Raw genomic sequence first — 16,010 nt, 5'->3', positions numbered from 1 at the left:
ATGTCTTTAACTGGCGCTAGCATAAATCAATTCAGGGTAGATCAACCCACCAGCCTTCATGGATCTACTCCTTTTCTCCTTTTCCACCTCCCGCCGAAGGTACCCAAGAAGGCAAAGAAGAAGTCCGCAGAGGGAGCCAACTCTAATGTATTTTCTATCTTTGAGCAGTCTCAAATCCAGGAGTTCAACGAGGTAAGGATAACCCTTTCTGTCTGGGTCCTAGTGCATAACCCATTCTGCCCCTACTGTACTACCTGATTCACAGTATAGGTTCCAACCCGACCGGTACTCTGCTTGCAGACATTTTCTTTCCATATTGTCCTTTCCAGTACAGTTCCAACAACGATGGTGGATTTGTAACCAGGCCAGCTTGGCCCTATAGCGTGAATCCAACATCTGTTAGCCTGTAGGTTTACCTGTCCCTCTGTCCATTGTCCACCTGTCTCTCTGCCCTTGGCATTAACCAGGCGTGTGGTATGAGCGGTTTTGCGCTTTCAATCCCTGCCAGGCATTCAGGCCCTGTCATCAGTGATTAGCCATGGCTGAGGATAGAATGGAAAGCATGTCCTGGCCTGGATGCCACTCTTAAACCCTGGGGAGTAACATCATATAAATACAGCAACTAAGAATAAAGGCTTAGGAAAAATGTCCAGGGATCCATGTTCCAGAAAGCATCCATAGGATTGTTATGACAAAGATTTATAGACAAATCCCTCCTCTCTTTCCCATATTTGATATTTATTTAGATAGTTGGAAAGAAAAAGGGAGAACAGTAAGGGAGGAGAACCCGGTATTCTGGAATGGGGATAACGTGTGGGCCAAAGTTGCCAGTGTTACCACTAAACTCCGGCACATAGACTGATTTGATATGCAGAGTGGTTCCATCTGTAGCCCATGGGATTTACCGTCACTCTCCTCCCAACACATACACACACAGACGAATTCTAGTTACTGGTATGAGTCTTTCTCACGAGTCTCCCATTAAATGTTAACCCATGTTGACAGGCATTCACCATCATGGACCAAAACCGAGAAGGATTCATTGACAAACACGACTTGAGGGACACCTTTGCTGCACTGGGTGTGTTGAAGATCTATTCTATCATTTATCTATTTGATCAGGTAGGTCAGTGAGAACTTGTTCTCATTTACAATAACGACTTGGCCTAATGAAAGAAATGGTACTGACCCATGTCCATGTAACAGGCCGTCTCAACGTGAAGCAAAGGGAGATAGATGAGATGCTGAAAGAAGCGTTGGGCCCAGTCAACTTCACCATGTTTGGAGAGAAGCTAAAAGGTGAGGTGTGCAAACAAGGGATGTGTTCAGTTGTTTAAACGTCCTACTACATTTTGCAACAGTACTGAATGTCACTTTCTCCCAAAAGTTTACAAAATGAGTTGCCTGAATCGTAATTTGACATTGTCCTCCTTATTTCTGTATTGTAACTACTGTCTGTGTTATCCAAATGTCTGCCTCCCATCGACTTCTTTCTAATTAGAGGTGTTCTCGGTGTAGGCGCTGATCCAGAGGAAACTATCCTCAACGCATTTAAAGTATTTGATCCTGAAGGAAAACGGGTCCTGAGGAAGGACTCGTGAGTACCCTGTGTGTGTGTGTAAACAGGTCTAATAGATTATAGGTTAATGTAATCCTAAACACATTGTTCTTGCTCCTCTTCAGTGTGACCGAGATACTGACGACACAAGCGGACAGATTTTCTCCTGAAGAGGTTCGAGCCCAATCAACATACCCTAAATACACTAAGCCATATACTGTATATATACACACACACACACACAAGCCCTGGACCCCTTGTACATAAGACTATCTATCAACAGCAGACAAACAATTTTCATTAAACTCATAATCGGTAACAACACAGTTCATATATGAATATGTTGTGTGTTGCTTAGAATCTGTTGTGACGTGTATGATGTGTCAGTGATTGAGTCACTAATTCATCTAGATTGTTTTCTTAGATGGAGCAAATGTTTGCAGCATCCCACCAGATGTGGCAGGAAATCTAGACTACAAAAACCTTGTCCACATCATCATACATGGAGAAGAGAAGGACCAGGAGTAACTAACTAACTCACTGCTCCTATAGCGTGTCTGTTAGTGACAGAAATAGAAGCTCTTGACTGGAGACTCTAGAGCTTCTATTTCTATCATGAAAACACCCGTCAGCTGTCATCTATCATCTCCAGGCTCCACCCACGGTCCTTTGTGCTTGCCCCGCCCACTTACATCCTCAGATCAGGTGATGTAGACCACCCCGGAATAATTCACTGGCTCCTTTGTCTGTCAGTCACACTTCCCCTCTCAGGTCACCTATACCAAGAGGCCATAGCTAGAGCCCCCACCACCTGCAGCCCCACAGTGGAAGAGGAGGGAAAGAACCAGAGGGAAACTCACTGGCCTTTACCTTCTACAAAAGGCTCAAGACACTTTTAAACTGGCCACCTGTGATGCATCTGCTTGTGTTTTCTCGTCATCGACAGTGGTTAAGCAAACTACCAAGCCAGATGTGTGTAAATGGTCTGTCAGACAAACGGTTGAATCCATATTCAATAGCTTTTTTACAATCTGATCACTTTTCAATAAATAACTTTTGTTGAGAGATCCTCAGTTTGTCACTTCTTGCACCTCATGACAATAAATGTTTAATTTGAAGCATCCCCTTAGAGAGCATAATATATATTCAATGTCCTTTATTTACTTGAATGACTGATGACATATTGGAACGAATGTCATCTTAAGTGAAATTCTGTATCAACTCAACAAATCCAGTCTATGCATCAATGGGTGTGTGCTTCCCTCAATTATTTTGCCCAAGTTGATCACATAACTGTTGCACCACACTGTGTTGTAAATAAGTAATACACAAAATCAATACCTTTTAATCTGTAAGGTTTCATCACTAGCAGGAGTTTACAACAGGGGTTAATGACATCAGTATGGGTTGAAAATAGTATTAGGAGAATGCTGCTTACGCACAAACAGCCCACGAGGAGAGTTTGTGAGGTTCAAATGATCTGTTCAGTGAGAGAGAGCTTTTCTATTGGCTTGTAAACTGATTCAGAGTTTTAGTTTTGTTTTGGTAGCAGTCCTGCCCAGCAGCTGAGAGCATTATGGATCCCCTAAGACTAAGAGCATGTAGCCTTCTGTATTTAGAGAGGAGCAATGAGAGCCAGTGATGTAGCAGAGATGGCCGTCTTCTGGCATCACACAGGTCTTCAAGGTACAGAAGGGCCTAACACTCTCCATCAAAACATGGGGTTTGGTTTGGAAAGACAAAGCCCCAGTGTTTATTTTAGTGCATGTTACGGGGTAACGTTACACCGCATGATGCATCCCAAAGGCAGGGCAGACACTAAGCTGTCAGCCAGTGATCCCCGTAAAGCCTGTTGTTACTCCACTGAGGTGGTGCCTGGCCATGCTGAGAGACCTTGACGCAGAGGTGCAAAGCCCTGAGCCACCCACCATTTGTTATTTCATTGCCCAAAACTAAGTATCTTTCCTGGGGTGGGAGACTAGGGATAAGGGCCTAGATGAGCTGTGTTATTTCCTCCAACAATGAGAACAAACCTGTTCAAAAGCAGTAGTGGGGGTGGGGGGCAAAGGACACGTTGAACAATGAACAGATTACTGAGACCAAGGACTAAAGCTAAATGCTGTAATGGTTTCTTTGACATTAAAACAACGCAGTATGTGAGCACCATGTCTTGTGAGCGTCAGAGGCTCCTGCTCAGGCAGACTTGGGGTTGAAGCCCACCTTCTTCTTTCCTCTTAGGGGGGCAGATGGGGCCTTGGGCACCTTACCCTGTTCAGTATGCATCACCCGGGGCAGCACCCGCTCACGCAGGGTCTGGAAGTCCAGAGGCTGCTCGCTGCCTGTAAGGCACACCACACACAAAGTTAATGGAGCACAACACCGACACACTCCAACACCGACACACTCCAACACCGACACACTCCAACACAGACACACTCCACTTGAAGTACTAAAAGTCACTTGCGATTAGTGTTGACTTTAAGGAAAATGTTACCTGATATTACATATATACATATTATATTATTATTTACACTGTCAACAGGTTGTTATACTGCCTTCAGTTTATTAAAAGCTGTTTCCCAAAGGGAAACCTATTCACTACATCGGCCCTGGTCAAAGTAATGCATCGGCCCTGGTCAAAGTAATGCATCGGCCCTGGTCAAAGTAATGCATCGGCCCTGGTCAAAGTAATGCATCGGCCCTGGTCAAAGTAATGCATCGGCCCTGGTCAAAGTAATGCATCGGCCCTGGTCAAAGTAATGCATCGGCCCTGGTCAAAGTAATGCATCGGCCCTGGTCAAAGTAATGCATCGGCCCTGGTCAAAGTAATGCATCGGCCCTGGTCAAAGTAATGCATCGGCCCTGGTCAAAGTAATGCACCGGCCCTGGTCAAAGTAATGCACTGGCCCTGGTCAAAGTAATGCACTGGCCCTGGTCAAAGTAATGCACTGGCCCTGGTCAAAGTAATGCACTATGCTGTATTGTTTATTTATTTAACTAGGCAAATCAATTGAGTACAAATTCTTATTTACAATGACGGCCTAACAAGAGGTAAAAGGTCTCCTGGGTGTACGGGGGCTGGGATTAAAAATAGAAATGTAGGAGAAAACACAACACTACATAAAGAGACCTAAGACAACACCACAGAATGGCAGCAACACAACATGGCAACAGCACAACATAGTACAATATAGGGAATATGGTGCCATTTGGGGTGCAGGCTCTACTGTACCAGTACTGACCCAGGCCCAGTAGTGCTTCAGTGGTGCTGTCGTCGAAGGAGGGTGCCTCTGTAGCAGAGGAGGTCACGGCGGGCAGCAGGCTGCAGCTGACCAGCAGGAGGTTCTGAGGGGGCAGCTCCATCTCCTCGGCCTCCTTGTAGCTGCACTGGGACAGGAACATCAACAGCTGGTGCATCTCCTCCTCCAGGATACCTGTGGTGATGCAGAGGACAGGACAGAATGAGACGGGATGAGTCAGTGTCTAGTGGTGAGTATGTGTCGCTCATTCTAGAAGTCTGGTGAGTTCCACTTTTGCTTTGCCTGTGTGAGATACTGTGTGAGTGTTACATATACTGTACTGCCAATTTGGATACAGTTTATTTTATGGTACAGAAATTACCAGGTATTTATTTACAAATGGCATAGTAAATTGGTAATATCTTGTGTGTGAATTTTTCTTTGGAATCCGTTAAAATCTTTGTCCTTTTGAGAGCGTTAGCATTGCCAACAGGCTGCGAGAGAGAGGGGTTGTCCAACAATGTCCACCTACCGATAAACTGGGTGACGTTGTCATCAGTGACCTGAGCGCTGCAGCCCAGCTTGCCAATGATAGAAGCAGGGTTACACTTCATCTTGTTAAACAGGTGGGCGATGGCCGTCTTATGCTGGTCCAAAAACTTCAGAACCACAGTGTACTGGCTCTCCAAATTATTGGCCCGGCCACGACGCTGCTCCAGCTCTCTCTGAGAGGGACCAGAGACAAAACATCAAAGTCAAAAGATGAAGGGGAACACAGATTGATATAGGGGAGAGAAACTGACTAGCATGGTCAGACAGAGAAATGCACAAGGAAGCACCAGCAGACACATTAGAGCAGTGAAAAGTTGTGCAAAGTTAAACTAAAACTTCCTAAAAACAAAAACCTTACTTCCAGTTCCTTGAGCTGGCCCTGCCACTGTTGATCATACTGCTTGTTCTCCAGCTCAAAGTGCAGGATCTCAGTCTGTGGGGGAGATAGTAGCAGAACACGGTCATATAACCTTGTCTAGGTTTATAAGTTGTCTAGTTTTACAAGCTTACAGCACATGAACTCCCATCCTGTGTTTGTGTGTGTGCATGCGTGCGTGCATGCCGTGTATGTGTGTGGACCCTGACCTTGAGCTTGTTGATGCGGTCCTTCAGCATGGTGCTATTGTTGTTCAGCTCGTTGATGTAGTTGAAGTAAGCAAAGCCCTTCTCCTCGTTCTCCACAAACGTCCTGCCGAGCTGACGCAGGTCGCTGTTGCCGCTCACCTCCACGAGCAGCCGGTGCACCGCCTGGTAGGTCTCCAGACTCTCTCCTCCCATTCGATCACGCTGAGCCTGCTCGGCCCCTGCACCAATGACAAAACACTGCCATGAAGCAAGAAGGTTGATGAAGCTCGAGAAAGGCCTCTAGCCTCTAGGCTAAACAAGAAACCATTCGATGAACAACTGTAGGATGTATAATGTTAAGCGTGATTCTAAAACATACTTCTCTTTTTGGCCTCTTCGTCCTCGCCTATGGGGACGCTCTCCTTGGACTTTTGGACCATGAAGCTGCGGAGTTTGATCTCGTGGTCGATGACCCTCTTCAGCTCAGTCATCTCAGTGTTGCAGAGAGACGTGTCCTTCTTGCTACGCTCCCTCACAGCTAGCATGCGGGCCAAGGCCTCGGACCTAGAACACAAACACAGCCCACATTTCTAAGCTGGGAGAGTGCAAGAAGAACAGACTTCTCCACACCACATACAAACACACACACAGACATAGTGTTTGTGGCTCTGACCGCTGGTCGTAGGCAAGGACAGACTTCTCCACAAGGTCTTCCATGACATTGTGCTGGGACAGTAGCTCTCTGCTCAGACGCTGGTACATAAGGGCGAAGGAGCACCTCTGGCGCCGCAGGTGGTCAATCTCATCACGCAATGCCTGGTTGCTGCATAGCAACTTGTCAAAGCTTTTAGTGGCCTGCAAAACCACAGGATAAGAACACTATAGAGATGATGCTCAAATCACAAAACACATTGCAAACCAGTTTGAACCAAATCAATGAGGAATTTAATACAGTGGGGCAAAAAAAGTATTTAGTCAGCCACCAATTGTGCAATTTCTCCCACTTAAAAAGATGAGAGAGGCCTGTAATTTTCATCATAGGTACACTTCAAATATGATAGACAAAATGAGCAAAAAAATCCATAAAATCACATTGTAGGATTTTTAATAAATTTATTATTTGCAAATTATGGTGGAAAACATCGTCTTAGCATGGCTATGTACGCTTCGCTCTCGGCCAATCAGATTGCGTGGCCATACTGGGTACATCTTACATATATAGAATCCTTTTATGTTGGTCATAACTGATTCATAGCAAACACTCAACAAGTGTGGAATGGATGTAGGTTTGTGTGATTTTGTGAGTGTTGAATGTATACCGCCACGGTTTTGTGATGTGTGATTGATTTGTGTGATAAATGTAAGGTTGTTGAATAGATGTTGTATTCTGTGATGATGACTGCCAAACAAACCAAATAGTCAACAGTGTGACTGTAAATGTAGGGTTGTGTGGTGATGACTGCAGTACCTGGTTGACACGGACCTCCATGATGCGGATGTGCTTCCTCTGATGAAGAGGTCTCTTCAGGCTGCGGATCCTACCACCCATCTCCTTCTTCCTCTGCAACAGTTTGGTCTGCATCTCCTTCATCTCCATGGGGAATAGAGGATCAATAAAGTTTAATTGAGTTGAACTCTATTCATTCTATGCATTGTCCAGCCCAAGAATTAGGCCTACATGTACTTATGTTTTTAAACATCTTTGAGATTTTCTGTATAATGCAAAGAGCTATATAAATAAATATCAAATCAAATTTGATTTGTCACATGCGCCGAATACAACAGGTGTAGTAGACCTTACAGACCTTAATAGTCTGGGTAGCCATTTGATTAGCTGTTAAGGAATCTTATGGCTTGGGGGTAGAAGCTATTTAGGAGCCTCTTGGTCCTAGACTTGGCGTTCCGGTACCGCTTGCCGTGCGGTAGCAGAGAGAACAGTCTATGATTAGGGTGGGTGGAGTCTGACCATTTTTAGGGCTTCCTCTGACACCACCTGGTATAGAGGTCCTGGATGGCAGGAAGCTTGGCCCCGGTGACTTTTCAGTCTCCTGAGGGGGAATAGGTTTTTGTTGTGCCCTCTTCGCAGCTGTCTTGGTGTGTTAGTTTGTTGGACCATGTTAGTTGGTTGGTGATGTGGACACCAAAGAACTTGAAGCTCTCAACCTGTTCCAGTACAGCCCCATCGATGAGAATGGGGGTGTGCTCGGTCCTCCTTTTCCTGTAGTCCACAATCATCTCAGGTCTCTGACCTCCTCCCTATAGGCTGCCTCATCGTTGTCGGTGATCAGGCCTACCCCTGTTGTGTCATCAGCAAACTTAGTGATGGTGTTGGAGCCGTGCCTGGCCGTGCAGTCATGAGTGAACAGGGAGTACAGGAGGGGACTGAGCACGCACCCTGAGGGGTCCCCGTGTTAAGGGTCAGCATGGCGGATGTGTTGTTGCCTACCCTCACCACCTGGGTATGGCCCGTCAGGAAGTCCAGGATTCAGTTGCAGAGGGAGGTGTTTAGTTCCAGGGTCCTTAGCATAGTGGTGAGCTTTGAGGGCACTATGGTGTTGAACGTTGAGCTGTAGTCAATGAATAGGTTCTCACATAGGTGTTATTTTTGTCCAGGTGTGAAAGGGCAGTGTGGAGTGCAATAGAGATTGCATCCTCTGTGGCTCTGTTGGTGCGGTATGCAAGTTAGAGTGGGTCTATGGTTTCTGAGATAATGGTGTTGATGTGAGCTATGACCAGCCTTTCAAAGCATTTCAAGGCTACAGACATGAGTGCCATGAGTTGGTAGTCATTTAGGCAGGTTACCTTAGTGTTCTTGGGCACAGGGACTATGGTGGTCTGCTTGAAAGATGTTGGTATTACAGACTCGGACAGAGAGAGGTTGAAAATGTCACTGAAGACGCTTGCCAGTTGGTCAGCGCATGCTCGGAGCACATGTCCTGGTAATCCGTCTGGTCCTGCGGCCTTGTGAATGTTGACCTGTTTAAAGGTCTTACTCACATCGGCTGCGGAGAGTGTGATCACACAGTCGTCCGGAACAGCTGATGCTCTCATGCATGTTTCAGTGTTACTTGCTTCGAAGCAAGCATAGAAGATATTTAGCTTGTCTGGAAGGCTCGTGTTACTAGGCAGCTCTTGGCTGTGCTTCCCTTGGTAGCCTGTAATAGTTTGCAGGCCCTGCCACATCCGACGAGCGTCGGAGCCGGTGTAGTATGGTTCAATCTTAGGCTTGTATTGAAGCGTTGCCTGTTTGATGGTTCATCGGAGGGCGTAGCAGGATTTCTTATAAGCTTCCAGGTTTAAAGTCCAGCTCCTTGAAAACGGCGGCTCTACCCTTTAGCTCAGTGCGAATGTTGCCTGTAATCCATGGCTTCTGGTTGGGGTATGTACGTATAGTTACTGTGGGGACTATGTCCTCAATGTACTTACTGATAAAGCCAGTGACTGATGTGGTGTACTCAATGCCATCGGATCATATTCCAGTCTGTGATAGCAAAACAGTCCTGTAGCTTAGCATCTGCTTCATCTGACCACTTTTTTATAGACCAAGTCATTGGTGCTTCCTGCTTTAATTTTTGCTTGTAAGCATGAGTCAGGAGGATAGAATTATGGTCAGATTTGCCAAATGGAAGGCGATGGAGAGCTTTGCATGCGTCTCTGTGTCTGGAGTAAAGGCGGTCTAAAAAAAAAATCCCTTCTGGTTGAACATTTAACATGCTCATAGAAATGAGGTAAAACAGATTTTAGTTTCCCTGCATTAAAGTCCCCGGCCACTAGGAGCGCTGCCTCTGAATGAGAGTTTTCCTGTTTGCTTATGGCCGTATACAGCTCATTAAGTGCGCTTTTAGTGCCAGCATTCGTCTGTGGTGGTATGTCGAAAGCTACGAAAAATGCAGATGAAAACTCTCTAGGTAGATAGAGTATCTCAGGATAAGCTGTTGGCTATCTCAGGCGAGAAATCCTCGAGACTTCCTTAGATATCGTGCACCAGCTGCTGTTTACATAAATGCATAGGCCCCCGCCCCGTGTCTTACCAATGGCTGCTGTTCTGTCCTGCCAATAGAGTGTATAACCTGCCAGCTCTATGTTCTTAATGTCGTCGTTCAGCCACGACGAGGTGAAACACAAGATATTACAGTTTTTAATGTCCCGTTGGTAGGATGAACGTGCTTTCTGTTCGTCCCATTTATTTTCCAGCAATTGAACGTTAGCTAGCAGGACGGAAGGCAAGTGCAGATTAGCCACTCGTCGCATGATCCTCACAAGGCACCTTGATCTCTTTCCGCGAAATCTGTGTTACCTTCTCCAGCGAATAATGGACATATGGGCCTGGTCGGGTGTCTGTATTATATCCCTCCCGTCCGACTCATTGAAGAAGAACTCTTCGTCCAGTTTGAGGTGAGCAATCGCAGTTCTGATGTCCAGAAGCTCTTTTCGGGTCATAAGAGACAGCAGCAACATTATGTACAAAACAAGTTACGAACAATGCAAAAAAAAAATTAAAATAGCATGGTTGGTTATTAAGAGCCGGTAAGATGGCAGCCTTCCCCTCCGGTGCCATTTTACTATTATTATTATTATTATTCACAAATCAATACTTCAATACAATACTTTATTCACAAAACAAGATTTTAGCAACAGTCAGTTAGCCAGTAATTTAGCAACAGTCATTCTAATTGGCCATACTGTACCTTGGTGTCCAGACTGGCAAGATGTTCCTTCTGTTTTCGGATGGCAACCAGGTAACTGTCATTATCCACAAGGAGTCGCTGGTGTTGCTCATGAAGGTTGTCAGTCTTTTTCGGATTTTGGGGGGGCATTATTTTGGCCTGTGTGACATCATTGGAAAATGCATCAAATGGTTATGCAGTCAGATTCAAAGGACAGACCTCGTTCTTGATTTTACTTGGTCAAGAATTACCCTTACAAAAAAAGATTGCAGTTAGAGTGCAGTATAACTACAGCATGCTGCACATACTGCATCCAAAATAATACGTTTTTTTTACTGCAGTCATTTTGCGGTGTAACTGCAGTTATTCTGCAATTACTGCATTCAATATACCACAGTGGTCTGCAGTTACTAGTTTCAAAACTGCAATATTTTTTGTAAGGGTACACATGCGTTAATCAATTATTCATTTCCGATTGGCCTACCGGGCTAAAACACACAATTTTCCAGATAGCACTACTTACCAGTTTCGGCCTAGGCCGTGTAGTCTTCGATATCTTAGTTTGTGAATTATTATTTTTAAACTTATCTCGCTGATGATTGGTATTTCACCAATGTCTCCACTGTTTCTAAATTATATTGACAAGGCTAATGATACGTTGACTTTATAAAATATAAAGAAATATAAATCAATTATGTTGACCTCACTTGCTATTGTGGATATATGGAGTAACGTGATTTCTAGAACGCATTTTCGAATTCTTAAATCGTTCGATGATGATCACCTCTGACGCAATGCCAATTGTTCAATCATTAGGTTGGGGGGAATGGTGAAACATGATCGGGTAACCTGTACATGGACTAGATGCAACTACAATTGATTTACGTTTATAGATAGGTTATACATATCCAATTAAGAGACATTGTTGTGTAAATTGGAATTGTGTGCGTGCCATTTAGCTTGCCAAATAAAGACCTCAAAACAAGTGGTGGGGTCTTCCATTTCACTGAAAAACAAATCCCACATTGTTGATTTAATCTAAACATACCTAGTTGGCCCACTTCCGCTAGATGGCAGCCTATAACTAAAAGTTTAAGTACAGCAGCCAGACTTTTCTTACTGGTAAATTTGAAGGCTCCAGGTGGGGGTGAGCTGCTTGTCCCCATGACTGCATTTTATTGTTGAGTGTAGCAGGGAAGCAGCTAACTGAAAACTTCTGTACTGCATTCAGATTATTGGAATTTCTATATAGAAGCCACAGTGTAGGTAGAGCTACCGACAATCGAATCAAAGGACAACCGGCCCGGTTCGTTCATAGTGTAGCGCTGATTCCTTCTGCTACCACCATGGATGATTTAGGTAAGTTCCCGTGGTGTTATTTCTTAGCTAACAGTAGAGCGTTCGAATTGTTTCCACTTTTTTGGTACTACCAAATTACCTGCATAGCACTTGTTCATCAGGAATGCTAACTATAGTACATGACCACAAATGTCGCTAACGTTATAGAGCCAATTATTATCCAGCTAGCCTACTACACAGCGTGGGAATCGGCAGGTTGGAGGCCGCGCGCAGTGGCTCTGAAAACGGGATTTTTTGCCTTGGCGTCAGGAAGGAGCTAATTCGTGATTATTGTTGAATCAATTGCTAGCCAATACGCATGGATACTTTGCAATCCTCCCACATTTGTTTTCAATAACACATGTGTTCTGTGTTAGCAATGTGTGCACAGCCAGCTAAATACAGGCAGGGATTCAATCGATGCCGCCTCTCCCAGATCTGTTGACTTGAACTCAACTTTTTAATTAGCTGATTCATGACATTTGCAAATTTGTTTCGAGCCTTTTTGCCCCGTACATTGCTGATGGAAAATACTACTAAATTGATGACCGCGACCATGCATGCACACTTATGGAGTGATTTCACGGCCAACAAACTATTTGAATTCAATGTTTTTGAATTTGTATTTAGATATTGCATTTGAATGTACTGTAATATTTTAGAATTTGTAATGCACAAATTGAATCATTGAATTCATAAATTGAACTTGTATTTCATGATTTGAAACTGAATTGAATGATTATTTAATTCAGCTTTAAAATTGAATTTAAATACTGATATTCAATATTTGTCATTTTCAGTATGGTAAATATTGCATTCATTGTCTCTCAGGTTCAAACTATAATTTCAAGTTGACCACAAAGTTTCATATATTAAACTTCTCAGATTGTTTTCAAATGCAGTTCTCTAAAATCTGATTCAAAACCATAGACAACATCCTGGTACTTTGCCAGCCAGGAGAGGTAAAGGAGAACAGATAGAATGAAACCATCTGTGTTAAACAGGTTTCTGAAGCCAATGTGGCATGTTTAATTTATTTTCTTCCTATACATTTCGCTACAAGTGAATATGACCCCATTACTGAAGGCTTCAGTTCCCCTCTATGGACACAATAGAAGGGAGTGTGACAAATACATCTATTTGGTCCCCATTACGAAATGGTTTAATAGCCCTTCTAAGGATAACTTTTCCACTCCCTAATTAATCTTTCTCTTGTGACTGACTTGGTGCAAACCGGGTCTCCTGCATGTCACAAGACTGTGCTAGCCCACTTAGCTAAAGCCCATAGTTACGTTTCACCCCTTTTTAACATCATACTTAGAGATTATGGCACCAATATAGCTGACTGGATTCAAACTCAGGCCTCCTGCACAACAACACTTTCTGTGACAGAAGGATCTGTGCACCCCATTTCATGAGGGTGCAACATTATACAGTTACACTTAGGTCCTTTAGCAGACACACTTATCCAGAGTGACCTACAGTAGTGAGTGCATTTTCATGCTTTTTTTCGTACTAGTCCCCCATGGGAATCGAACTCACAACCCTGGCATTGCAAGCGCCATGCTCTACCAGCTGAGCTTTATGGGACTATGAGGTGGCTTGATGAGCAACCATTTTGCCTGAGACCTGGAGATGTCAGTTTGACTGATGGGGTTCTAACCCAAGTCTCCTGTGTGCGGGACAATGTACCTTCTCAGCTCTCAGACAAGTTACTCACTCAGCTCAACCTCTGGGGTCACTGGGAGGTAAAATAAACTCACTCATCAGCTTGAAGTGCCACCCCTCTTCAATTGAAGAAAGGCTTTTTCAATAGTGCAGTGGGTTGCGAAACTTCTGGAAGGCGGTCATGTGGGTTTTCGAGGCAAAGGTCCTGAGTTTGAAGCTCGACATGAGCTGAATGAGGGAGAAGTGGTACTTCCTAAGCAAGCAGTGTGTCGTCCTTTACATTAACTTTGTGATCTCATCCCTATGGGCTTTAGCTAAGTGGGCTAACAGTCTTGTGACATGCAGGAGACCTGGTTCGAAACCCAGTCAGTCAATCGAGAATAACTATGACGCGCCTATTCAACTACTGCATATTGCTAAGAGGGCCAAATTGCTGTTTTTGCCACACTCCCTCCTGCTCCTCCTGTGAGCATCAGAGGGGAACCAAAGGCATGGTCATGTTCCAGAGATCCTTAGCTTTCAGCAATATAGTAGTAGCAATAATCATTTTAAAAAGTAGGAAGTTGGGTGCTTATCATAGCTTATAGACCAAATGCTACGATTCCTTGCAAAGAACCAGGATGTGGTCTCGATTTTGAATCTGAATTTAGAGAATTCAATTTGAAATCTGAATGCATCTGAGAAGTTTAATATATACAACTTTGGTGAACTTGAAATAAATTTGGAAGCTTGATACACAGACAATTAATGCAGTGTTTACCATATTGAATTTAAGCATAAATTGCATTTTTAAAACTGAATGCAATATTCATTCAATTCAGTTTCAAAATAAATATTCAATTCAAATACAGTATCTGTTGTCACTAAAATCGTTCCATACACACATCTAGCAACACTGTTGCAGTGTTGATGAAGAATCTGTAGCCCCAGGCACACCTCTGCTGCTTCATAAGTTAGGGCGTTGGTATATAGTCTTTGGTTTGAACCATACACTATAGCCTGAGGTTTGAACATATCTGTTCCTTCCCCTGCTCTTTTTGCTGCCACTTGTTCTTTTTTCTCATTTTCGTCTCTAAACGTTGACTTTTTTTTCTGGAATATATATGTAACTTCGTTTTGCCAGATAAGTTGTGTGAGGACAGCAGCAAGCTGGGGAGTTGTTGCCAAGTGCACCTGTTACTGTGTGTGCATCTGGGTTCCCTCGTCTGTCCTGTCATATTTGATCTGAGCCAATTATCTTGTCCATGTACAGCGGATGAGTAGGGAGTTCATTCATTCTGCTAACGGGTCAGTCACATCCCCTCCAGCCACAGTTGGACTGCTGGGGTTAATTGTGCGTGCTGTCCACAATGTGACACCATCTGTTGTCTTAAAAAATTAATTAATCTGCTTTTACATGGAATGTCCTTGCTCCACATGAACAGGCCTACGTTTATGTGAGAAGATCTGTGTCAGCTAGAAACATTATGGGCTTAGTAATGAATAGTGATATAAACATGCTTCCCAAAATAGCTAGCCTACATGCTATGGTTTGCTGCAAACATGGAATGGCTGTAGTACTGTATGTGTAGAACATGTAGCTTCGATCATCATTAGGTACCCACAACCAGTCATTAGAGAAAGCACTCCCAGTTCATTGTATCGCAGTCTCAAAACTGACTAGGCTATACAAGTTTTAAGGTATTTGACAGTCCGAGGCACCGATCTACAGTATTGTTTTTACAGGTTTTGCACACCCAACTCACACAACAACGCAATATTGTAGTGGGCAAATCGTATTTGAAGGGTGGGTGGGATTGTGTTTTTAGGTCTGTATGTTATACATGGCAACCATGAGGTCAAATTTAGTCAGTCATCTTGGAGAAAAAAAACAACCTAATTTGATGCAAAAAATGCACCAGAATAACATGCCTCATGATATTGATTTAAGATGCCATGTGATGTGTGAGATACCTTCTTTAAATGTGTAATCTGATTTTGGATGTTAAAAAAAGTGCTGCCCTGACACTTGGAGGACTGAGCAAAACGGGGTCACATGACACACGCAAGAACAGCATGGTGTCTACTGACTCTTATGCCTGATTCACACTATAGGGGACAACCTGAACCGTACTGGCTCATGCTGTTCTTTTCACATTTTCCTTTCCAGAATGCTTCCAGCAACTATGTTGGATGCATAGCCAGACTTTGTTGGAGAAGAAAGTAAAAGTGCAATATGTGCCATGTAAAAAAAGCTAACGTTTAAGTTCCTTGCTCAGAACATATGAAAGTTGGTGGTTCAATATTCCCAGTTAAGAAGTTTTAGGTTGTAGTTATTATAGGAATTATGACACGTCGACTATTTCTCTCTATACCATTTTGTATTTCATATACCTTTGACTATTGGATGTTCTTAAAGGTACTTTAGTATTGCCAGCCTAATCT

General features: G+C 43.7%; 2 protein-coding genes and 1 pseudogene across 2 annotated transcripts in view; 2 read left to right on the top strand and 1 right to left on the bottom strand.

Moving 5' to 3' along the window:
* LOC110529002 lies at positions 1–2,156 on the top strand (annotated as a pseudogene).
* A 227-nt stretch (positions 2,157–2,383) lies between these two features.
* Positions 2,384–11,580, bottom strand: LOC110528296 (coiled-coil domain-containing protein 63). Its single transcript, XM_021610245.2, has 10 exons — positions 11,104–11,580; positions 10,602–10,739; positions 7,382–7,504; positions 6,587–6,768; positions 6,293–6,477; positions 5,935–6,152; positions 5,708–5,782; positions 5,330–5,522; positions 4,801–4,992; positions 2,384–3,897 (listed from the first exon to the last, which is right to left on the bottom strand). The coding sequence occupies exons 2-10, from the start codon at positions 10,728–10,730 to the stop codon at positions 3,752–3,754; spliced, it is 1,443 nt and encodes a 480-aa protein (XP_021465920.1). The 5' UTR covers positions 10,731–10,739; positions 11,104–11,580; the 3' UTR covers positions 2,384–3,751.
* Positions 11,581–11,703: 123 nt separating this feature from the next.
* Positions 11,704–16,010, top strand: part of LOC110528295 (paxillin) — a 64,085-nt gene continuing 59,778 nt past the window's right edge. Inside the window, exon 1 of the mRNA XM_021610243.2 lies at positions 11,704–11,939. Within this exon, the coding sequence (XP_021465918.2) occupies positions 11,927–11,939 (13 nt within the window). The 5' untranslated portion in view covers positions 11,704–11,926. The remainder of the gene's footprint in view (positions 11,940–16,010) is intronic.

The sequence above is a fragment of the Oncorhynchus mykiss genome, chromosome 7 (genome assembly GCF_013265735.2).
Source record: "Oncorhynchus mykiss isolate Arlee chromosome 7, USDA_OmykA_1.1, whole genome shotgun sequence".
NCBI classification, from domain to species: domain Eukaryota; kingdom Metazoa; phylum Chordata; class Actinopteri; order Salmoniformes; family Salmonidae; genus Oncorhynchus; species Oncorhynchus mykiss.
The sequence above is the reverse complement of the archived record's forward strand: the minus strand, read 5'-3'. Positions and strand labels throughout refer to the sequence as shown.